General features: G+C 39.7%; 1 protein-coding gene across 1 annotated transcript; it reads right to left on the bottom strand.

The window, feature by feature from the left end:
* Positions 1 to 4: 4 nt before the first annotated feature.
* On the bottom strand, positions 5 to 22019 carry psda (pleckstrin and Sec7 domain containing a). Its single transcript, XM_056760713.1, has 16 exons — positions 21368 to 22019; positions 20577 to 20682; positions 18267 to 18789; positions 17671 to 18123; positions 12947 to 13132; positions 12302 to 12382; positions 12073 to 12185; positions 11905 to 11963; positions 11536 to 11625; positions 6666 to 6709; positions 5152 to 5339; positions 3537 to 3607; positions 3279 to 3436; positions 2649 to 2793; positions 2276 to 2419; positions 5 to 1735 (listed from the first exon to the last, which is right to left on the bottom strand). The coding sequence occupies exons 1-16, from the start codon at positions 21713 to 21715 to the stop codon at positions 1484 to 1486; spliced, it is 2961 nt and encodes a 986-aa protein (XP_056616691.1). The 5' UTR covers positions 21716 to 22019; the 3' UTR covers positions 5 to 1483.
* Between the last annotated feature and the right edge of the window lie 1815 nt (positions 22020 to 23834).

The following is a 23834-nucleotide window of genomic DNA, read 5'->3' as shown; positions in this document are numbered from 1 at the left end:
ACAGTTATCATTTCAAAACATTTATTTTGCCTGTGCCTGCAAAACAAACATCATAGCATTGTTTCTTTAACCAGTTGTAACAATATTCACAGTATATACAGCAAACAAAATCTAGAAATAAGTTAGAAGTACAGCAAAATATCTGGGTGACAGCAAACTATTTTTGAGTGGTTGATTGTACCCTATAAAAACCTGTACAGGTCCTGTATATATATATATATATATATATATAAACCAAGTCAATACGCTTCAGTCATAGTGAAATACTCAAGACAGATTATAAATGTTCAAAATATATAAATAACTCTTTTTTTTTTTTTTATTAAATACGCTTATTTATACTGTGGTGGAGCATAGCACAATTGAAGTCCCATTGATGGAATTTGGTTCCCAGTTAAACCGAATGTCAAAATCAACATGCTAATTCACTCCGCTTGTCAGAATTTATTATATATTTTGGCAGTGCTAACAGATCTTCGTGACCTAAATATGCATTAATGTGTTTTACAATTACAAAGTCTTACAATTTCTTGGATTCTTCATGTTTATGATATCAATAGGATGATAAGATTTTGCATTTGGTGGTATGTGTATGAATTAAATTTGAAAATAGGTGCCTGAGAATACAATGGAATAGCCAAGTTCCAAGGGTTAACTTTTGACAGATTTTGCATCATCCTCAAGCCCAACACATTTACATACAAAATGTTCAGACATTGCACCAAATTATACGCAGGGTTCATTTTTATGATGGCTTTTAAATAACTGCTGGTCATTTTATCATTGCGCACTGTGTTGAAATGACGACGTGGCATAAAGAAAATAAAACACATTCATATTCCTAGTAATTGTACCAAAAGACGAACTGATTGTCTTCAAACATCTTAGGCATGCTTTGAGACATGCGTTAAGAACTTTTAAAGGACTATACAGGCAAAAATTCCATACGCTTTTAAAACTTATCTTGAGTGACCTCACATAATGAAATGATAGTCTAAAAAGCTAAATCTAAAATGCTTAAATAAATATGAACAATATGTGTTCACATTTTATAAAAATTTACTTTTCGTTTGGTTCCCTCTTCCAGAAACGCACCAACTTATTTTGTTGTTCTGCACTTCAGCTTGTTAAAAAGAACGATATAGATCGACATGTAACAAGCGAAATACCCAGTGATACATTTAACATGTTGCAAATACCGACAGCAACATAACAATGTGAGGCTGGTGCTCCTTATGCCACCATTGACAGATCTTGCCCCTCAGTTACTGACCAGAAATGCAAACCTCACCGATTCCCAAAGATAGGGGTCATGAAGGCAAAGCTCATCACTGTGTTCTACTTACCCCAACCGTTACAATTATCGATGCCTTAAGAAGAGCCATGAAGTGTAATTCAGGTATCCTGGTAACACTCTATTCAGACCCTTAATCGAGATGAATAAGACCTGATAGGAAACATCAGCCCTTTTTGGCACGAGTCCTCACTGTTTGACAGCCTTTCTGTAGCTGTGTCTCTGACCTGTGTCCGAGCTCTTGACTCTCTTACTGCTGCTACTCCTGCTGGACTCTTTGGTGCTGCTGGCATGGCTGTTGTCCTGGGGTAACGTGGGGCTGGAATGGGCCCTCTGTAGCCTACTGTCTTCAAACAAACGGGACTCGAACGCCGCCAAGTCGGTTTCCCCAGTCCGAATCTTAGCCCTCAGCAGCATGGCGTACGTTCCATGGCGTGTTTTCTTTAAAATTAAAATGGATACAAGTTAACTATAAACTTATATTTATAATACATATATTGTTGATGTAGTGTTCAGCCATCCACATTCTCCTGCATAATTTGTATCTAACACATTATTATTTGTATATAGCACATCTGTGGATACAATACACTGTGTGTTGTCCTTTTGTCTTATTTTGTCCTTTTTGTCAAATGTGTATTGTCTCTCATTTATTTATTTTTACGTTTTGTTACCTGTGCGTTGTCACTTTTTTAACCCGTATGTGCACTGGAAGCTTCTGTCAATGAGACAAATTCCTTGTGTGTCCAAGCACACTTGGCAATAAAGCTCTTTCTGATTTTGATTCTGATTGGGTCAATGCATTTAAATGTATGCACTTTTATTTATATCAACTGCATTCAAGCTAAACATTTAATTAGTATTTGTGTTCCATGAGAAAACTAATGAGCTTTACTGGTAATGCAAAGCTCAGGCACTTCTCATCTTTAAAATCAACTCGGAAATAAAATCATTATGGAAGAGTAAAATGTGATGTTTTACCTCAAAATCCAGATACTCTTCTCTTTGCTTGTGCTCTTCTTGGTCTTTGCTTTTAATCTTGCGTTCCTGGGGTGACGAGCGCAGTTCCTGGAGCTCAGCGGAAACGGATCGAAAACGTGTCTCCTGAGATTTAAGCTGCTCCTCCTGACAAGACAGACGGCACATGTTCCCAAGCGTTGACACTGATGAGATTACTTTTGCTTTCAACGAAGCTACTGTAACACTTAAATGTTTCATATAACCAGTGGAGTTATTTTAAATAGGCCAAGTTTAAACCCATATATAATACGAAAAAAATAATAATTGTATGGCTTGAACAAGTACTGCAATTGTCTCTGTATTACTAAAACTATTATTAAAATGTGTTGGGTACCTGTGAGAGCTTGGTGCTTGAGCCTGGCAGAAGAGGGCGGCTAAACTTTTTCTGGGAGCCAATGGCCGCAGGGAAAGGAGGAGCGGAGAACATTGCCGCCACTATGTTGATACGTGTGATCCAAGACTGCATTTGCTCCGCGTTACTGGGGGTTAAGAGGGCAGAAGAGGTCTTAATATCAAAAACAAAGACTGTTTTTCTAGCTAATGCAACTTCAACAGTTTGAAAACTGAGAGATGCAGTGAAACAGATGGGGAGTGTAGAGAGAGAGAGTGCTAGTATCTGGGACAGACAGAATAGCTGAGAAAGATCAGTTCTCTTGGGTGATGCATGTCGAGTCATTCATCTTAGATAAGAACACTTCGACAGGGGTCTTACCAGCCCTGCATGTAATCAACAATCTGCAGGTGCACTCCTTTGCGCATATATAGTCTTGATAAATTTAACGTGCTGTCAACTACATTTTCCTACAAATGTTCTGAAAAATTATGACGTGTAAATAAAATTGAAAGTGGAAATTCAACGCAAAAGTCTTTAATTGAATAATATACATTGCATAAAATAATTTATGCTTAGTTTAATGATGCAACATTACAAGTCGTGGCACAGATCATTAGTAATAAGACTCACGGGGCCTGAAAGAGAAAGACTCTCCAGTCAGAGGTGCGAAGGTAAAACACATTAGGCCTCTTGCTGTAGTCTGCTGCCCGCATGGCTAAAGAATGATGGATGGATACTGCATTCTTTAAGTCCTCGTCAGACAGCTGCTTATCTGGACGATATTCATCCTGAAAAAAAAAACACAGTGAAAAACAAATCACAAATCTTCAATTAATAGACGCTTCAAAAAATGTGTTCACTGATGTACTGATGGGAAACTCAATGTACCTTTTGCAGGTAGAGGATCAGCCCTTTTAGAATAGCATAGAATGTCTTCCACCCTCTTTTGCCTCGTGGAGCTGAATAAATGATATACAATAACACTTAAAGTAGTTTTACAAATAGATACACTCTTTAAAATAAAGGGTTAAAAATAGAGATGTTCCGATACAGTTTTTCCCTTCCAGATACCGATTCCCATACCTGGGCTCAGGGTATCGGCCAATACAGAGTACTGATCTGACCCCTGGGTGTGTATCAGTTTACAGCTGTATATATTACTAGCCCTGTACAAATTAATATAATCATTTTATGGTGTCATACAGACTTATCCCTTAATAAAACATGAACAAATACACAAATTAAAACAAAGTATTTTTATTATCTGACAGTAATATTTATTTTTCTTAAGGCTGGTTAGTCCACTCTTAAATACTGCCAAACAACGGACATACTGCTAGTACATTTTAATTTCTTCTTTGTTGCTCTAAACTGTGGTTGCTTGTGACCACACAGCACAACTTCCTGTGTTTGCATTCTGAGCAGCGAAGAAAAGGGATTTCCCATTTGCAGCGTTACGCAAAGCTACCGGGTAACCAGGTCCTGTTTAAAAAAAATGTTTCAAGTACTCGCCAACACCGATACCAAAATTTTACGTAAACCAAAACGTTGAATGTGTGAAGAACCCCAAACTTTATAACCTCATACCAACATAAGAACCCTATATAGCCCAAAAACTTTCTTAATAAGTAGTTCTTAATGTACAACAAAGAACTCTTAAAGGCATAGTTTACCCCAAAATTGTTATTTCATCATTTATTCATCTTCAAACCATTTCAAACCTGTAAGAGTTTCTTCAGAACACAAAATATATTTTGAATAACTTTGGTAACAAAATCCATTGACTTCCATTGTATGGACACAAAACCACAGAGACATTTCTCAAATTATCTTCCTTTATGTTCCACAAAAGAAAGAGTCATGCACAGGTTTTTAAAGACATGAGGGTTTTTGGTGAACTATGCCTTTAAAGGGATAGTTCACCCAAAAATGAAAATTCTGTCATCATTTACTCACTTATATAGATTCCAAATCTGTAAACATGTATTTGTTCTGATGAACACAGAGAATGACGTTTGGAAGAATGCTTGTGGCCAACAGTTTTTGGACCCCATTGACTACAGTAAGAAAAAATACTTATTTTTTTGGTTCTGTTGAACACAAAAGAGCAAAAGAAGACATTTGGATGAATGTAGGACAGTTCTGGGGCACCATTGTCATTTTTCCAATTACGGTATTCAATGAGGTCTAAGAACTGTTTGGTTACATGCATTATTTCAAATATACTTTCTCTGTGTTCATCAGAACAAGAAATATATACAGATTTGGAACAACTAGAGTGCGAGTAATTAAAGACAGAATTATAAGTTTTGAGTGAACTATCCCTTTATCCTCATAAGTAAAAGTGGATAAAAAATGCAAAAATAGGATATGGAAGAACTCTCTTCTCATTTTCTAAGCTAAAATCATTTACTCTAGTGCTAATAATTTATATTAGTTCATTTATGATAGAAATGCCCAAGGACATAGTGTCGCAGAGGGGAATAACAGAGAGATGGCATACTTTTCTTTCCATCAGGATCTGCGTGAACCTTCCGCACAAGAAAGCCGTTCTTGTAGACCTGAGCGCTGGACTGCTGCGCCACACTGATGAGAGGGTTTCCTCCACTGCTGACACGCTTCATGGTGTGAGATGTGGAGTCTTTCCTGCCGTCCAGCTCTGAGAAAGACTTCCGCAGTTCCTCCTCATCACTGTCAATCACATTAGCGCATTATTTCCTACTTCACATTCTCCTATTTAACCACAAAGTATTTGACAGACGCACGAGGCCTGGTATTAAAATATTTGAGAAGAGGCAGAGGGAATTTCCCTCTCTGAACTTCTTTCCCATGGTAAAACCCCACATTGAGTAAGAGCACCTTTTAGGTATGACATTCAGGTATGCATTAAGCATGGTACAATCCCTGCTTTTCAGGCTTTGCCAGTTTTGCTGTAGTTTTTAGCATCACAACTTGATAAGATGAAAAACAGGACTGTTTGGTGACTCAAGGATGATTTACTAAAAGAGCGACTATACAAAAACCTGTGGCTTATCCAGTAGGTATGATGATGTACTGGTAGTATTTAAATTAGACTAAAAATACACAAAAAATATTCTCCAATACCATCCTCAAGAACAGGCCTTACATACATAAACAGGAGTTATTAAAAAAGACAGCGCTTGGCACTTTTGTCAATCTACTGCACACATCTCCAGCTGACAGGCAGCTGTGCAGTCACACACCCCCGAGAACCCCAGAGGCCTGGACCGCTAAACACTTCTCTATAACTACTGCCGTGTACAGCACATAGCCTTTGCCTTCGCATGATAATGCTCTCATCTGTTGCTTAGTAACTGCTGGCCTCCACACTGGTAACCAAGAGAGCCAGCAGAGAAGATGAAGCACCATCAGGAACAGAGAGAGAGAGAGAGAGAGATAGAGAGAGAGAGAGAGAGAGAGAGAGAGTAAAAAAGAGAGAGAGAGAGAGAGAGAGAGAAGGCAAACAAACATTGTGTGACGTCTATTGATTCATATAGTGAATGATAGCCTTAAGCTGAGAATCGCAAAATGCTAAATAAATAAAAGTGCAATGATGAATCAGAGAGAGCTGAGCCGGTCGAAGATGAAATGCTAGTGAATGAAAAAGAATAAACAATAACTCACTCTGTTTATGATTATTTTATACATGATCAAAACTACAGCAGAAACGCCTCAAGGAGCAAACACGGCATATGGAAATGTTAAGTGTGCGTGAGAGAGAACATGAATAAGGCTATGTTTAAGACTGTGGATTAGCCAGTCAAAGATTTCAACCTGTAATTATGGAGAGGCAACTCGCAGTAACCATGGCAATAAAATCTGGGAAGCTAGAGTCTAAAGTAAGGGCTTAGGACATCGTAAGACTTCGGTCGGTTCATAAACAAAAAAAAGATCTTACTGACGAAATGATTGTACAATTAATAAACAGGCATGTCATCTAATATTTTCACGTACATTGTTTTGATTCTGACTCCTTGAAAAACAGATCAGACTTACATTGTCCACTGCAGCTTCTCATTTTTGATAGAGTTGTAGAGAGCCTGTAAAAAAATAGAAAAAACATCAACCACAAATATATGTGTGTGTGTGTGTGCTAAAACGTCACACTGATGTCTCTAAAAATAGTAATTGGAATTTATCAATAACTATGAACCAGAAACAGGTTTTTGCAGTTGCAGTCGTTTTCCTTTAGTATTATCTTGTATCCCAAACCTCATGGAAAAAATGACCCCTTCCCACATTCTCGGATCCTCCTAAAGTTTCCTGCAAGCGTTACCTTTTCTTTTTTCTTACGAGTTTGTGGATGATTTTGTCCGTCCTGCACTTTACCAAGCAGATCGGGAAAGTCCAGGGGCTTGAGGGAACGCGAGCGAGGGGCTTTGGTGTAGCGGAAAGGGTCCATCACGCTGAAGTCTCGTCCACATCGCACCGAGCACAAGGAACGCGAGCGCAGACGTCCGATCGAGTGAATGCTGTTTACTCCAATCATGATTACACAAATAAAACAATAGAGAGCTTTAAGCAATGCACATTGAGTCTCATAGATGCCAAAAGGAGCAGTGACGGAAGATCAAAAGGACGGATTCAAGTGATGCCGTTCTTTCATGAGAAGCGCCACAGGTTCATGCAGACTCAAGTCAGCGGGTAAATTATAGAGAACTGACACAGTGGCAGATCTAAGGCTTTGGCAGCGCTGTTTGTGAGATCCTGAAAAGTGTCACAAAGGCATCAGGCATTCCGTGGTAACCCCAACTCTTGCATTATGGATCCTTTTCTATTCATTATGCATGTAAAAATATTGCAACCCCGCGCCATTACGCATCAAACTTTCTGCTTCGAGTTATAGACCAAAGATGATGAAGAAAGAGGATCTGCTGCCCACATCCAGTCGTTTCCTCATATGCATGCCTGAGTTTAAGACACCTACACGCGCTCACCAACGCACGCTGACACGCTCACAGGTGCGGGGCAGATAGCTCGCGAGGACCGAGACGATGGAAGAGGATCCGGGGATGGAGACAGATGGAGAAGTATGAACATTATCGAAGCAACTGCATGAAATAAACACACATGCACTCATGCAAGGAACAGCCTGGGAGGGTCGGACTTCCGCCCACTCTCAAACTGGGATCCCAACAATTCCACCGATTGTGACGTCACCACAGGTCCCCCTCTGGGAAAGCAAATAAGATGTAAAAGTGCAAAGTATTAACAAAGAAACGAGATAATCCTGTTGCTTTGTGCTGTTTCTCGATCATTCTCCAGATCGTTGAACGTACTGGAAGTTATCCACAATTCTCTTTCATCTTCCTCTCGGTGCCTGCATCTCACAATTGTCAGATTCTTTCACACCTTCACGCCTGGCTTCACCCTTTGCATGGCACCTCCTTCTATCCCACGAAACACAAGAGAAAGAATAGCAGGTTTGGCGTCCTACTTCTCGTTCTATGCTTTCTTCTTTTCCTCTTGTGCCTCCTCTGTGATGCAGATATAAAACGGGCCGTGTGGTAAGAACAGGCTCCTGCGAAGGAGGAGTGCTCACCCTCCCACTTCTCTTGCATTCACAATCTACTGAATCGCCTGATCTCCCTCCCCGTCTCTCTCGCGCTCCCACAATTGCTCTCCTCCACAATTGTTGTACACGTCTCCCAGCGTGACTGACAAATTGCGCGACTTGATCCCACCCCCCCCCCCCAACCGTGAATGTCAATCGGTTGTGGTGGTTCGCGGACGTGCAAATCCTCACACGTTACAGACACACTCTCATTTCCGGCACACAGAGTTTCTTTGAACTTCAGCTATTAGCCTGATAGTTTTAATATAAATCATCATTCACCATCATTTTGTTTGAAATCTGTTTATGACTCTATCTTTTGGGAAACACAAAAGAAGATATTTTGAGGGGTTTTGTGTCTGTTTCATCGGACATGCATGGGTGACCTATCCCTTTAAGGTTTTATTTATAATAAATTAGTATAGACCATTTCCTCAGACATGCGTGGCGGGACTGCAGGTAACTTCCGGTTTGTGTTTGTTAACCGGTCTGGCTAGTGTCTTATAATATGACTATTTATATTTAATTTAATTTATGTTATTATTATTTATTTTCTTAATTTATTGTATAAGAATTTGTATTTAAAAAATGATTTGTTGTGTTTAAATTGTATTAGGTTAAATAAACAATTTGTCGCATTTAAAGAAATTGTATGGGACATTGACATCTAACGGTAGAGCTTAATATTGCAGTCTAAATTCAAAATATTGGAGATGCAAGCTTAACCAAGAAACACTTCTCGGTTTCTTTTGTTGAAATCAGAAATAATCTATAGGTACTCATTATTTGTTAATGTGTACCGGTAGTTAAGGCCAGTCCACGGACGCAAGGATGCCTAGAAACATTTGTTTATGTTGTTGCTTTGAATTCGTCTATACTAGCAATTAGTAAATCATGATCTGTTGAATTTGCGGTTTCAATTATGTAAAATGTAAAAGCAGTGTTCATTAATCTTCCATTTCTATCTGACCTAAAAACCTAATCATGTAAATCATAACCCTCTGCATTAACCTCATGTTTGTTTAGGGTGAATTTGATTCCGGTATCTTGGATTGCAGACTATTCCATCTCTCTCATACAGAAAGCTCTGGGACACTGGGCCAGATCCTGCAAAAGTCTGAGTCCAGTTTTATTTAAACATGACTTGTTTTTACTTGGCCCCTGTCACCAGGCAGCCAGCCTTCCTCCCAGTGAGTATAAACAGCTCATGTCATGGGATAAGAAGGCTCCATCTGTCCATCAAAGCAGAGAGATGAGCCAGTAGTTCAGACTTCACAGGCACCTGGGATATGCCACAAGAAAGCATAAACCGATAAGGACTGGACGAGAACAACACAGTATTAAAATGAGCTACACCCATGTTTGCTTAGTAATGACGAATATTATACATCATAGATAACGTAACGGAAGGTAATAAAGAGGTTAGGTTAAAGTTGTGATTATAAACAGTGAAATGACATGCTAAATTATGAAACAAAGACATAACGTATTGCAAACTATTGCATAAACTACAGGTAGGCCTATGTGAAAGAATATCTTTCAGATTAAATATGGTTCTTAAAGGTATAGTTCACTCAAAAATGAAAATTCTGTCTTTCTTCTGTGGAACACAAAAGAAGATATTTTGAAGAATGTTGGTTACCAAACAGCGACTGAACCCATTCACTTGCGTTTGTTTCATTGTGAAGCATGTCGAACAAAACAGCCGTTCGCTCTGACATTCACACCACGTCAAAGCCTCTCACATGGTGTATTATAAGAAACAACATGACTGTTTGTGACATTCTTCAAAATATCTTCTTTTGTGTTCTACAGAAGTAAGAAAGCCATACAGGTTTGAATTAACAAAAGGGCGAGTAAATGATATCTCTTTAATTGATCTCTTTATTCGACACCTGAGATTGAGACTATAATATACAAACTGAATGACAGAGAACAAGAGAGAGAAAGGGAGAGCGGGGGGAGGAGAATGAGACATTTGTAACACATTTATGATAAGATGACAAAACACTCCTTTTAGCAGAAAGCTGTGTGGCAGCCATATTCCCATGTGTCCACCCCACCACCCTGTTGTTTCTGACATGAAGACAGACTTCACACAGGTTTCTCACAGCTCTTAACAGTCTTGAACCACACAGGCACAGAACGCCAACCTGTTGGGTCGCAGGATCCATCTCTTTCTGTGCTAATTTAACCCCACAACCTCGTTTTGGCAGGAAAGCGAGAACGAGCCAAAAACAAGGCCAAGGAACAGAATTATGGGAAGGAATATGTGTTATGTATATAGGAACTCAGAGCCTATAGTTAAGCAGACTTCACTTGGCCCTCACGCCCTCACAGTGTGGTAGGAGGACAGAAACAGACTGACAGAACGGAGTAAAATAGAAAATAAAGACAGAATGTATTAGCAAAGTCAGCAATTGAGACGATTATATAGATGTTGAGGTAACCTAGACTGACAGTGCTAAGTACAGTTCAGGAGACTAAGTTTCGAAAGATTATAGGGTGAGACAAAGAGCAAGATGGCAGATAGTTAAATGGATAGAGAGAGAGAGTGTGTGTGAGAGAGGGGGTGGAAGAGCGAGGCATGGAATGAGAAGGCGCTGGAAAGACCGGGGGATGAGAGACGCAGAGAGAGATGGCCAGAGGAGAGAGAGTGATGGAGGCAGAGTGGGAGGACCGAACAGCTGAAAGGCTCTCTGTGATTTTAAAGCACACATCAGCTGAGTGGTTCAGGTGCTGTCATCATGTGGCTATTATTCTTGTGCAGCGTGCCCTGTAATCCAAGGGAAGGGACTAAAATAGACAAAGCCTGAGCACACGGAGCACAGTTCATTCACATCAGCTGGTATGGAAATCCTAAATTACTGATGTTCATTGGATTGTGCTGGAGGTGGTGGTGAACACCGAACTGACAATAAATCAATATCAGACATAAAGTGCATTTAGAGCAACATGGCAAACATGTTCACATTGCTGCATTTGTCCTTCACAGTATCTAGAGTTCATGTAACTAGGAAAGCGTGTTGGACACAAGCAGGAATCACACAAACTAATATATAATTTGAATGCAGTGAAAGTCCTTTGGTATAAAAATGTCTGGCAAATGCATAAATGTGTAAAATATGTAGCAGTTCCTTATAAAGTTGACATCTGTCAAATAACCAAAAGCCCCTTTAACTCCTATTTGGCGCTTAGTGAGTATTAATTTTGGACTCTGGTAGGGTATCTCTCTATAAATATCTACAAAACAGCCAATAAAGTCTGTCCTACATATATAAATAGATGAATTGAGGGTTTGCAGACACAAACCTTTAGATGTTCTTTAGGGAAGTTTTGGCCATCATTTAGTCCCTCCAGGTTACTAATGAACTGCGTACAGGACATCCTCTTCCCTATATTCTGAACAAAAGAAGACAGCATAAACAAAGAAAAATATCACAGGTCAGCTGATGCACTGACCTATTTCACAGTCCCTGTACACTTAACAACACATTGCATGCCAACTGCAGCGGGTAGTACAAGTGTTAAGCTGCTGTGCAAAAAAATGTTTCTTGATTTTCTCCTACTGCACAACCGGGTATAAAGTATATAACTGAAGACATGGTTATTTTCTCCTTATTAGCTTCTTCACAATACATTAGATGCACAACATGCAAGGTGCACATTTCCCACACTCACATGACCATGCAGATCAGTGTTGAGCAGCATCACGGCACAAGTCAAAGTGTGAACGCTGTCTGAAACGCAGAGGTGCAGAACTCCAGTTAGTACACAGAGCAAGAGCACGCCCCGGTGTTTCTTTTAATGTGATAAACATCAGTTCGACACATTGCTCATACAGTTTACCTTCATTCAGTATCGTGTTTGTGTTGCACTGGAGGTATCTTCTTGAGAAATGTGACAGTACTCTCTCCCTCTCCTGTGTTTCACCCATTAGGGCAAATTCTCTCAAAAACACTCTGAAGGATAAGACAGACAGCAGGAAATAGACAGAAATATTATAGCCTAGAGCACAGTGAGAATTAATGCCAAATATTTACTTAACTATACATGTTTGAATAGCCAAAGCTCTCACCTCAGAGCCTGATCCACTGTCATCCCTGTGAAGTTAAAGTGGCTCAGATATTCTTCTGCCACCATATGACTGAAATCATTGCTAAGGCCAATAAAGAACAAATGCATTAGAAATAGAAGGATTTGTTATCACACAGTGAGATCCAAAAGTCTGAGACCACTAGTGAAAACGCTTCTACAGTACTGTGTGTGTTATATTTAAATCACTGTCCTTCCAGAGGATTATTCAAGAAATAAACACTGTACTTTTCGTAATGATTAAATATTGTGTTGTCAAAGAGCACTTTTTAATACTTTTTATTGGTGAGATATTTGCAAAACACAGTGACAAATAAAGTGTGGCTAATAATAAATACTTATGGCAAAAAACAAGGGATATTTTCAGAAAGACAGCAGCGATTTTTATAAATCATCATGAGCATGGACAACATGGGCAAAAATAAAGAATACAATTAATAAAAACTATTTTTCCATTATGCTTGAATAACATTATGCACTTGGCATGGACACTGCAGATCGAAGTAAATATTTATTTTAATTTGCCAGTCCTAAACTAAAATTAACAGTATTTGCTATCTGCTAAAAGAATGTCGATTGAAAAGCAACGGATTAGAAATGAATTCAACGCGATAACAATAATGCTCACTTCTTGCTCATGTGTCGTGCCACGTCTGACTTCCTGAATCCATCGAGATTGTACAAGCGTTTGGCCAGTCGTTTGGCAGCTTGGAGGTCTGCTTTGTTGCCATTAGTCAGAGTTTCAGTGCTGCCCACAGCCAACCTTTCAGCCACCCCTGGACCCGACTCGGACACCAACCGTGAAGGCCTTTCTCTGGAACCAGAAAGTGTCACTGTGAAACCAGCATGACAAGTAATAATTGTAATAATTTATGTTATGGATATGGGACCCCCAACCTCACAGAGTAGGCTGGCCCAATCTGTAGGATTAGGTTCAGAACTACCACATAAATAAAGAACATTATACCAGGTTTGAATGCCAAGTGTTTGAACCGACCAGTCAGTCCATGAGGTTACCGTAAATTTGTGTGCTGTACTGTATATATACTATGTCTCAACGGTGTCGATTTGCGTAGGGACGGTAGGGACGTGTCCCCACCAATATGCAGGGAACACCAAACTACCAATAATTTTGACTGACAGTCCATGTACATTTATATTTAACCTCTTCTGTCCATCTGTGTCTTGTGGTCTTACTTATTAGTTATTTGATTTAAGATTAATTTATCCAGGAATCATTTAATTGAACTTAAACATCTTTTACAATCGTGTTTTGGAAAAATAGCCTAGTTTATGGTACACAAATCTTTACGTTCTGTTCTCTGAAATACGTACCGCCTCCGTAATTTACATCGCTAATAGGATTGGCTTCGCTTTTCTTAAGTCCCGCCTCTCTAAACCAGGTCGCTTTATGATTGACTTTGCCTTCTCGCGCTAATGTGTGTCGTAGGCTGCAGCTTATTATTTTCTTGTACAAAGCACCAAAGCTATGAACAAGTGGCAATGAGTGTGATTATGAAGGTTTGACAGTTTTATTAACAACAAAGTTGCGTCACATTTGATTCAGTGATAGTGTTTTTCTCAATGCATGACAAACCTCCCTCTACAGTAAAGTCTCTCAGTGTGTTTAAAATGTAGCCCAGGTGGGAGACTGTAGATGCAGTTTAACGTACAGTAGTTAATACTGAGTGGCTAATTTTTAAGGAAACTGATCCTGATGTAGACAGCAATAGACAGTGTAGAAATGAGTGACAACAATGAAGATGAGTGTAGAAAACTATTTCAAATAAAACTATTTTAAGTATTGTTAAAATGATATTGTAAAATTATAAGTTTATTGTTTTAAATGAGTCAAGTATCGGCACTAAACTTTAGAGACAAATCAAGTCTATGTCCCCACCAATGTCAAAATCGCTCTTACGCCCTTGCTCTCTTTGATCTATCGATACAGACCCTTTCCTAGTACATGATTAGATCATCTTACTCCACCATTTACTGAGAGACATGAAAACAACAACGAGTTTAATAACTAAACCTTGACATAACTAATGTGAATTTACTAACTCACACCTACAGAGTCAAATTCAAACAAGCCAAAGCAAATACATAACTTGTCATACTTCATGTTTACAGATTAACATAAAACACTTCTCAAAAACATTCTCAAAAAGCAGCTACTCTACCTCCGTGAGCCAGTTCTTCCTTTAAACCACTGCATTCCAGAGTCAGATGTGTTGAATTTAAGAGAAACAAACAGCTTTAGTCACACATCACCCCTCACTGTTTTTGTTCCTTTTTTGTTCGTCCGAAAGTCTCCATTTCTAACCTCCTCCAACTGGATAGTTCACACACACAGCGGGGGAGGAGACTTGAAAAAGTGGGAATGTGCTCACACTGTTTATTCTTCAAACAATAGACGGATAGATCCATGGAGGAAACCAGGAAGAAAAAAATAGAGAACTTTTCCGCCATGGATTCTAGGATACGGAAAGAGCGTCTACAAATATACAGATTGACTGAAAGATGCACCTTCATTGTTGAATTTTTAGACACCTGTGTCTGATACCTTAAAACTATGCAAACCAATAATTTGAATGTCACGTCACACATTCAGTAACACCCATGTTTTAACTTGTTTGGAACGGCCGTGTGAGAAACATGGAAGACAGCCATTTATGCTAAATTGATGGAGCTTAAATGCCTCTAGGTTATCCTTCGATGAAAAGATTTTTTCCCTTTGTGTGAATAGTTGATTCTTAGTAAACAACACAGCCACAAAGGAGGACACACCTACTTACTATCCTCACTGAGCTAAACTCACAAAGGCTTATGGGTAAAAGTTCACATCACCTGTACAGAGGCACTCGCACATTCCAATGTTGGGTGAAAAACATGTCAACATGTGAAACAGGCCTTGCATTGGTATTCCATGGCTTCACTGTTGAGTGGTAATAAAAATGGTAATAAAATGAACAATTTGGTGAGACCATATTGTTTTTTATGTAAACTGTGAAACATGCTGAAATCTTAGCTCGATGCAACCGCAGTACTGCTTCGACAGGGAGGGGAGGAGTAGGCCATTGGTTGCAATTCACAACCTCACAGCTAGATGCCACTACATTACATACACCAGACCTTTAAAATGAATCTATTTCCTTAATCTCGATTGGTAGATTAGATTCCCAGGAAACAAACATATTAAATAATGTATAGCTTGAATACACTGTAAACCGCTTTGGATTAAAATGTCTGCCGACTGCATTAAACATAAATCCGATATACATTTGTACTCACCGGTATATGGCAGGGTACGGGGCATACATGTAATTATCCTCCAAAGCATCACCTCCCCAGCAGAGCACATTACGAGCCATTAGCCCCGCCCCTTCACACTTCACATAATGTGATGAGCTTGTTTGTAAGTGCAGAATAAAGCATTACACATTTTTCCACCTTCTGAAGTTCCCGTTGTGCGAAACTAACCCACAGGTTTTCAGAAGAAATCTGTCCCTCTGCTTCTGAAAGGTTGTTGATAAAAGTCCTGTAGTTGTTACGTCACTGTAGTTGATTCTTTTATCCTAATCCAAACATTTACAAAAGCTTTTTGTTCCCGTAGCGCAGTTGGAATTTTGGACACTATTCATATAGCCTTTCTCTTTCATCTTTTCTTTACATCTTTTTCTTCTTTTTCTTCACCAGCTGCTGTCTACTTCTGTCTGCCTGCTTGTGTTTATGGCCGTGTATGCATGTGTCTTTCTCTGCTCTGGTCAGCTGAGCTATTTTTCGATGGTGGACATGGTGTGTATTTCCTCTCAGCAACACAACAATTTACTCCCCTTTCCTCTGTCTCCAGCCCTCTCTTCCCCTCTTTGTCTTGCCTTGTAACTTTGTTCCTCCCATTAGTTTTGTCAATCTTCATTTCAACATGATGCTAAATATGAGCTCTTTCTCATTCATAAAGTATGATGTACAATTGTACATGTTACAAGCACACTTTTAGTCAAACTAATGCGCAATACACTTCGGTATAAGCTATGCATTTCCGCTGTATGTTTCATGGGATCAACCCCATGACCTTGAGAGAGCAGCATACTAGCTACAAGCCAAACAAATGAGGTCAGATATACTAAGTATCCTTTCATGTGTTAGATTAAAGTTTGATTCATTGTTTGTTTAATTTATACAGTAAGATATCTCTATTTTTTTAACATGTTAATCTGCTCTCACCATAGAGACCAAGGGTTTCTGGATGCGCTCCAGATCTAACCGGCCCCATGGTGGGGAAAGAATGCAGGGGATGAGCCAGGTATCAAAGCAGACAGTGTCGGCTTTCAGGACCTCTTAATAACCACACTAAAGCTCAGATAAACATCCAAACAATAGTTTGTATTGTACTATGAGACATCAAAACGCCTAATAGCACATAAAAATGTCATATTTGGCAGTTTTAGCAAAATATCTTGTACTTTGTGTCTATAGAAGAGAGAGGTTAAGGATTACAGCCTGCTTTTCAATGTATTTTCAAAGCAGGCAGGAAGGAGTACAAACAGATTATCCGAGAACTGACCCCGGGATTGTGGTTCAGTCACGTCCCCAGAATCGTCTCATGTCAACATTCCCAAGGAGAACTTAAATTTGAAAGTTGCTTATCAAATAGTCAGGATCAGATTTAAGCTTAGGATAGGAGCCCTACATGTTACAAATCAGAAACTGGTTTGGAAAAAACACAGAGACATCTCAAAGATAAAACTGACCATCCAGAAAATCAATCATGCTTATAAACAGAAATACATAGATAGCTCAGCACTGCCCTCCACTGGTAGATATATATTCTAAATGCAGATTGTCACTATAACCCTGTTTAAAAATGTAAAGCTTATTAAAGCAATTTTAAGTGAACAACTGGTAACTCAAATTATGTCCACTCATACTTTCAGTACACTGTAGTCTTGTAATATAACATCATATTTAAAGTTAATAAACTTGAACATGTTTTGAACATGTAACTTTTTTAGACAGTATGTAAAACAAAAGCCAGGCCAAATATTCTTAGACTTTATTGTCAAGTACAATTTTAAGTAAAGTTCTGAGAATTACATAAAAAGACTAAAAGTAGTTTACATATTGTTTTAAAGAAGTATACTAACAGCACACGAGAATAAACTTCATTATTGAGTATTGCTAGTGGAAAGAGTTTGAATGCGTGTTTGGGTGTGTCTGCCAGCTGTTTCTTCTGTAATATGTATAACTGACATACTTGTCTTTATCTTCAAAGTGTTGACATGCAGTGATGAGATATTTACAACAATAAATATATACAATAATGGACAATATCTTCACAATGCAACTAACCTTATGGCAGCATCTGTGTCCGGATCAGGCTTCAGGGTTTTATCAGAGCAGGATCCACTGAAGGACTTTTCTTCTCCAAGCACACCTCTTCGGCCCTCTTCTGCCAGGGTCTGTGAAGCTGTAGGTTCTATGGTATTGGATACAACGGGGGATTCGGAACGAGCAAGAGGGGCAAAGCTCAGTTCAATGATCTGCTTTGCACTTTCACAGATCTGGCTCTGGATCTCAGGGGTGAGAGTTGGAAAGTCAAAAGTGAAGACCAGTGGTCCACTTGGGGTGATGTCTTCGCTATCCAGGCTACTATAGGAGGTACCCTTGGCACGATGCGACTCCACGATACTCTCAAAGTGCCTGCTGAAGGAGTCTGAGCCGTCTGATGAGATTCTGCGGGGGCTGTCCACTGGGATAGGAGACTTTAAAGTCGTGTGACTGTCTGTTTGGCTCTCTGAGGGGCTATAACGATAACATAAGAATGATTCAACTTACAACCAAGTCTTAAAAATGTGTGACCAATTCAAAACTTTGTCCAGCCATATTTGCATTCGGTATGTGTGTTAATTCACATGTTCAATATACCAAACTGTTTGCACACTCACCCTCTCAATAATCTGTTTAACACCTCACCCCCCTCAGGTGATGCATTCTGCCTCTTTTTGTCACCCTGCATCCTCACACTTGCCCAGCTCACCACCTCCTCGTCCTGCAGCTCCTCTTCACCATCTGTAAGTGGGCAGAGCACTTCATCTAGAGGGCTGATGCTGCTTGTGCCCGAGGTGCCCAGTACGCTGCGGATACTCCCGAAAGCCGAGTCCACCTCCTCCTGTTCTGCAAGCATCACCTCATCCAGGTCTGTTTCCCTGTAAGAGCGCACGGGAACTGCATCTATATCGGTCTCTGAATATTTGACAGAACGTCTGATGATGCAGGTCTTAGAGGAGGAGCCCGCTGCAGGGAGGTGGTTGATCACTTCCACTTGTATACGTTTTACATCATGGCTGGAGGATTTTGGGGAGGCGGTTGATTGACAATGTCTTGAGTGTGTTGATATGGGACACAGGGGTGTAGATGACGGTGGAACGGGTATAGGAGACTCACTGGAACAGCCACTGGAAAAGGAACCTGGAACGTGGGACAGAATGGATCTACGTTCATGCTGGCAAATTTATAGTTTTAGTAAATATTAGTTGGTATGTAACTGGATTTGTAGCAAGATGAATTCAAACACAAGGTAATGTGAGTTGCTTTAGATCAACTGGCAGAGCTGTTAGATACACCAAGGTCACAAGTTTGAAGGCAATGCATGTAATCCTAAATGGCTAAAATGTAAATGTAATGATAAAATGCAACGTTGGCTTAGATTAAATCATCCGCCCAATGCATGAATGCAAATGTGAATAAAAACACGCACACACGCTCCCCAGTCTTGTACATCAATGAAACACATCCCAGAAAACACGACTAAATAGAAAAACACCCACAGTAAGGAACACCGTGACCTCAGAACTCATCGAATTACAGCTCAAATAGGCCATTCTTAGGTGAACAACCACAAAATAACACCAGTGCAATAACACCATTAAACTGCAATTGCATTTAAAAAAGGTAATGTCGAGAAAGATAGGGGAGATCTAGGGCGAATGTCACAAATCGATTTTCTTATTTTCATTCAAAGCTATGACAGCATGTTCAGTACGTAACCCTTGACATCATATAATTTTGTCATTTTTCCCTGCAGTAAGGTCCAGAAATCAGTTTTTGAGCACAGAAAGTAAATTACTGAACCAGTGTTTTATTTTCCAAATACAAGATGTGTTTCTCGTTTCATGTGTCATAGTACTGATCAATCTACAGTTTATTTAATGCTGAAACACATCGTGACTTTTCCCTTGTCAGAGTTTTTAAATATAAAAGTAATTTAAATTTAAATGTCAGGAGTTCCTGTCGAGATGAAAGTAACATTTGTTACTTTTGTCCCACTGCTGATGTTATAATTAAGCCATATCATGCTAATTTAATTTTCATATTTTTCCTATTGTTAAAATGTTTTAAACAATGGATTGTAACTGACAATGCAACTGACAATTAAGTATATTCTTAACCATTTAAAACATTTTTACTGTTGGGTTATTTTTAAAGGTCCAGTGTGTAATTTTTAGGATGATCTATTGAAAGAAATGCAATATAATATACATAGCTGTGCCATCAGTGGTGTGTAAAGAGCTTTCACAATGAAGCATCATGTTTTTATTACCTTAAATGAGCTATTTCTATATTCATACACTGTGGGGAGCCTTATTATTTGCCATGTTCTGTCAACTGTTCTGGCAGTGTTTCGAAAGGGAGGAAGAGGGGTGGAGTGCACCTTTGGTTGCAATTCACAACCTTGCAGCTAGATTTAACTGACTGGACCTTTAAAACGTTTGATAAAACTGAAATGAAAATGTAATTTCATATTTTTTGGCAAAGATAACATACAAAATAATTTTCAGTAACATATTAAAAAGGTTATAGTCAGGTATATTCAAGAAAAACAAGAGAATCACAAAAAGTCTAGCTTTTCTTGTTGTGTTACTTTTGTCCCAACTTATGGAGTCGAAAGTAACAAAGTGCAATTTATCAGAATTATTTCTACATTTGTACAAAATACCACCTGGTATGGAAAAGTTTTTTCTTTAAATTTCATTTTCTGAAAAATAGTACGTGAGAAAGAACAAAGAGTCGAGTTTAACAGTGAGTAGCAAATCCAAATGTCATGCGTTGGAGGGTGAGGCTTATTCCGTAATTGGATTACACATTTATTGCGAGGCAAACAAGCTGTTTACAAGAAGTGGCAAATAAAAAAGAAAGCAACATTTCAGAGAAGTCTCTGGAATTCTTGGGTGGATATTTCTAGCAAAAATTCATACCTTTCGTTTCATTCTCAGAGTGGGTCCCAAACAAGAACTCCCATTTAGCACGCGCGATCTTCTGAGAGTGCTGGGAAGGCCGCGGTGAAAATGATCCTCCTGTAGACTACAACCCAATTTTTAACAAAAATTTTCAAAATATTACAGATGAATATATGAACGGCTAAAAACAGAGCATCAGAGTAGAGGAACATAGAAACAAATGCACTTCAGTGCCATATATTACAATTTAAGTCTTCCATTCAGAGCATATTTTTGTCTAACCAGTAATCACAAATAAAATGTATACCGTGTTAATCTTTCATGTACAGTATGCTACGTATCAGTTGTTTAACATACATTTAAAATAAATAATATTCCAATATCTGAATAATTAGGTCCCATATTTTATTAAATAATGGGGCAGTTTCCCAGACGGGTAAATATTGAGCCAAGAGTTAGTTTTAGACATTTAAGTAACTTTATAAACGTGCCTTAGGAAAATATCACAAAATATGTGACAAAACAATGCCACTTATATATTTTAAGTCTCACTGAAACTGTAAATGAAACTGTAAATTGTTTTCAGTTCACACAGTTCAAACATGCATTTAGTCTGGGAGTTTGAAATTGTGCTAATTAATACATTGAATAGTTAAATAAAGTAAATTAAATATTATTAAAAATCTACTGGACAGATTATTACAGTGCCGTTTTTGTCCCCACATTTTAGACATGTCAGTTTTAGCAAAATATTTGTCCTAAGGCCCTGTTAACTCCTCGCCCAATCTGTTTAAAGATTGATATATCACCTGTATGCCTGTGTTTCCAATGTCCGAAGTCTTCTGGGTGGTTTTGCTAGACGTCTCTAAAGATATACAGCCCTTCTCATGTGTAGTGTCCTCCAAAAGACTGCCTGTGACTCCACTTGAGCTCTGTGATGCCCTAACTCTCCGTTTCTTATTAGGACTATTGTCACCTGTCATCTCACTGTGCCGCACCGAGACCCTAAAATGGTTCACTTGACCGCCCAGTGCAGCCGAACCGGTCCTTTGATTATTTTCCACCTCCTTAAAATTGTCTTTGTCGCTGGATGAGCACTCCCCTTTCACATGGTTTTGCTGAGAACTCCAACTGACTGATGTCTCTGTGTTAGTCATGGTTAAAGGTCTTCTGCTGCTGTCTGAGCTATCTTTGAGAGCCCGGTTTAAGAGTGTCTCGTTTTGTACACACTCATGGCCAGGTATATGAATATCTCTGGCGTACTGGGAAGGCTGGTACCGATGCAGAGTAGGGCTGTCCTTCCCAGGCAACTGTGGACGTTCTATTCTTGGGTCTCGTACAGGGGAGGAAGATATTACATCCGTACGGTTCAACTTTGTCAGAGCTGGAGGGGATGAATCTGTTATGTGGGGTATAAAAAGGTCTCCGTGACCGAAGTGGAGACCAGTCTTGCATTCTTGTATTTGAAAGTTTGCGTGGAGCTGATCCTCTCTGGAATGGTCCCCTAATCCGGGGCTGTCAGATCTCACAGTGTCCGACAGTGATGGCGTCGGGGACGGGGATCTCTCGGCCTCCAGAAGTAAAGAGAGTTTTGTGGCCTCTTCGGCTAGCATACGAGCCATCTCAGGATTTGTGGCTGGAGATACACTTCTTTTTCCACTTCCGACACTGGCTCTTCCCTCTTCCATATTTTGGGAGAAAGCCAGGTTAAAATTAACTCTGTTGGCCTGCCGGGGACTATCATTTACCATATGACCATGTAGCTTTTTGCATGATGGTTGAGTTACGATCATAGTAGGTAATTCATGTTGAATAGCCGTTGGCTTACAAGATGGTAAATTCGGGCGACACCTATGTCCTTGAGGCCTCTGGTTTAACACCTCTTGAGAATGGACATTACTGAGGTGTGACATTGTACAGTAGGTCTGTTTGGCGTGGTTTGACAGCTGGTCTGTAGCAGGGCTCCTAGGAAGTCTGTACAAAGAACTGTTGGGTTCATGATCCACTAGTGTTGCGTTGGTGGGCAGAGTTCTTGAACTGCATGGCATCATGGGTGACCCCGACCAAGACCTACAGCGACGTTGCTCTGCTCTCCTGATGCTATGCTTTCTGTCAGCACAGTTGGCTGCCAGTTTCTTCCTAAGTTGCGGGGAACCGAATTCCTCTATTGCACGATGAGTGGCTTCTCTGGCAATGGAGTCAAGAGTGGCCCGCCTCAAGCTGGGAGTGCCCATGTGTGAGTTTCCCATAGTTTGACTAAGGTGTTTCGGACAACAATTGTTCATGGTTTCCAAGCTGTTGAAACCCACTGGGTCACTGAGCCTTTTTCTAACATTTGCTTGATTTTGAATGTCTCTGTTGAAAGGATTTTGAAGTTCGCTTTGGCTCAATGAAATACCCTGACCATCCACAGATTTAATTTTCGCTTTTTCGATGTAACTGAAAGTGGCGATAGATCGCTTACCCTCCTCTCCCCGTCTATTTGGGCTGCAGGCTTTACGAGTTCCACTGGGTGTAGGAGGGGCGGTAAACCGCCCTGACGAATGTGATTCCCTTCCATAGAAGTGGTCATGATAGAAGCGGTCATGTTCAGAAGAAACACAAACCGGGTGACAAGTATTTCCAGGGGGCCCTGATTGAAGAGCAGAGAGTAACTGGTTTATCTCATCATATGGCAGGGTCTGTCTGTGTTGGGAAGCAGGTTGATCTATATCATGTCCTGGATGTAGCTGAAAACTCACTGAGTGCCTTGATGTTGATTTACTAGAGGCCAAACTCTGGGTGCTGCTGCTTCCTTTATGCAGAACTCCACGTGGAGAAATGCGGCCATGTGAGGTGTTATGGCCAGTATTCTGAGACTGATGAAGGTTGTCTGGTGCTGTCAACATTAGGGGGACTGTCTTGTCCATATCTTCCGGGTCTTTTGCTTCTTCATCAGCTACAGACCTCACTTCCACATACAGATGAAGGATTTTACCTGACTGAGACATGACCCACCAAAGGTAGGCTGATGATCTGTCCTGTAGAACAATGCCTATTCTCTGTAACTATGTTATCCCATACATTGTTTGCTGTAGAATTTGGTGGGCATCTCTGCGGGATCCATCACCATCTTCAAAACACCTATATTGCATAAGAAGAACATTTTAGCTTGTAGTCAAACATTTACACTGTGTGAGATCTTGTTGAAAAGTTTTGAAATAATCAACTACAATCCTCAGCTCAGACGATGCATGTGTATTAAGGATCTCACGGAAATTCATAACTATTTCATGA

Source organism: Triplophysa dalaica, chromosome 11 (assembly GCF_015846415.1).
Source record: "Triplophysa dalaica isolate WHDGS20190420 chromosome 11, ASM1584641v1, whole genome shotgun sequence".
NCBI classification, from domain to species: domain Eukaryota; kingdom Metazoa; phylum Chordata; class Actinopteri; order Cypriniformes; family Nemacheilidae; genus Triplophysa; species Triplophysa dalaica.
Note: the sequence above shows the minus strand (reverse complement) of the source record. Positions and strands in the feature narration are given on the sequence as shown.